Consider the following 1,965-nt stretch of genomic DNA (forward strand, 5'->3'; position numbering starts at 1 on the left):
GGCCAGGAGGGGCGCTGGGGGGGCGAGGCCCTCCCCCGTCCCCTGAGCCCTGGAATGTGCTGACCAGCACAGGCCTAATCCCAGCTCTGCCCCAGGGGGCCACTGAGCCAGCGGAAGCTGGAGAGGGCTGGGGTGGGAAGCAGGGTGGGTTGGCAGAACCTGCTGTGGCACAGAGGGGACCCCGGGTGGTCAGAGGGGACCCCAGAGGTGGGTGCGTTGGCCTCCCTTGCCCTCCCTTGGCCAGATAGGAGGGTTGTGTCTCTGGGGTAGCTGAGACCCTGAAGAAAGAGTGGGGCTGGGGTCCCTGCCTGGCTACACTCTTCCTGCAAGGAGGGGGCAGCCGCCTGAAGCCTGGAGGACCCTAAGCAGTGACACGGGCGACAGCCCAAGAGACTCCTGGGAAAGCGGTGGGGGGCGGGGCAGGTGCCCACCTCCCCCGTGCCTGAATGGAGCAGGCCAGCTGGCAGGGAGAGGCCAGAGGGTGGAGGCAGATGTGGGTGGGAAGGGCACGGTGATCCCATCAAGCCACCCGGGGAGGGGCTCCCGCACCCCCAACCCAGCCCCCCACCTATATCCGCAGGCTCGGCCACCCTCCAGCAGTGACCGGGGGCAGATGGCGCTGCAGGTAGGCAGGACCAGGGCCGAGACCCCGGACTCAGAGAAGGGAGCAGGGCTGGGGGCGGGGTGCCCTGCACCCAGGGCTGGGGTGCTGGCTCCGCTCTCTGGCCAGGCCCCCCAGACTGAAAAGGTGGGGGTGAAGGCAGCCCCAGAAGCAGGCTTGTCCCCCCCAGCCCCTGGCCCCGGTCACCCCCTCACGAAGGACGTGTTAGAGGAACGGGGTCCCAGTGGAGACTAGGCACCGCGGGTGGGTGGGGGAGAGGAACCCCCAGACAGGTGGGATACACAGCGGGAAGAAAGGCAGCTGCAGCCCTGTGGCTTTTGTCTTTTGCATTCAGTTCGAAGCCTTCTGTGCGGGGGGCCTGGCCCCTGGCTGGAGCCTGCTGGTCCAGGGACAGTCTGACTCCGGAGAGGACAAGTAAGGGACACTGCCCTCCCACGCACACATCCTCTCCCTAGGCCTGGGTGGGGCGGCTGCTCCAGCCGCTCTGGAGACCCACACAATGTTCCCCCAGGTTCGAGATCAACTTCCTGTCCGAGTCGGGGGACATTGCCTTCCACGTCAAGCCCCGGTTCTCCAGCACCACCATGGTGGGCAACGCCTTCCAGGGCGGCTGCTGGGGCCAGGAGGAGGTGTCCAGCATCTTCCCCTTGGTGCTGGGGGAGCCCTTTGAGGTGATGGGTGGGGTGCTGCTGGGGCCAGTGGGGAGGGGTTCCCTGTGGACGCTCACAGGTCCACAACCAAGGCAGAAGTCTCCCTGCCGGGGTCTGGGTGGGCCTCCCTTCCCCAGCCTCCCCGTGGGTGCAGCGGGGTGCCCGCTGGACCTTCTCTTGGCCTAAAGGAAGGGGCCTGCCAGGGAATCCCAGCTCCCATGGCGGGGTCGGACTGTGAGGGGGCTGTGTGTCTTGAGGCCCCGGGGGCTGCGCGACTGGGCTCCCTGGCACTGGCCAGCGCATCCCAGTTGGATGCAGGAGCCGCCCCGGGCAGACCCGAGGTCACGACTGCGTCTGCCACCTGCACAGATGGAGGTCAGCTCGGACGCGGAGCACTTCCACGTCTACGCACAGGAGCACAAGGTGCTGCAGTTCCCACACCGCCAGAGGCCGCTGGCCGCCATCACCAGGGTGCGGGTGCTCAGCGACCGCCGCCTGGCCCAGGTGGAGCTGGCCAAGAGGGACCTGAGCTGGGGGTAACGATCCCGCCCCCAGCTCCGCCCAGCCCACGCCACGACCCACACCGGCAGGGCCTCTGCTGCGCTCCCTGATCCTGGGACCCTCTTCCGCCCACCCCAGCCTCTCCCCTCCCAGCCAGCAGGGCACGCTCGGTCGCTGGACCAGGGCCACAGA

General features: G+C 68.3%; 1 protein-coding gene across 1 annotated transcript; it reads left to right on the forward strand.

Annotated features, from left to right (window-relative positions):
- Positions 1-580: 580 nt before the first annotated feature.
- On the forward strand, positions 581-1,812 carry LOC103253993 (grifin-like; the record flags this gene model as incomplete). Its single annotated transcript, XM_021709614.1, has 4 exons — positions 581-625; positions 957-1,036; positions 1,134-1,293; positions 1,642-1,812. Coding segments are annotated over 4 exons (456 nt in total), but the record flags the coding sequence as incomplete, so codon positions are not given.
- Between the last annotated feature and the right edge of the window lie 153 nt (positions 1,813-1,965).

This window comes from Carlito syrichta, unplaced genomic scaffold, assembly GCF_000164805.1.
Source record: "Carlito syrichta isolate Samal-C Ts95f unplaced genomic scaffold, Tarsius_syrichta-2.0.1 Scaffold260768, whole genome shotgun sequence".
Classification (NCBI taxonomy): domain Eukaryota; kingdom Metazoa; phylum Chordata; class Mammalia; order Primates; family Tarsiidae; genus Carlito; species Carlito syrichta.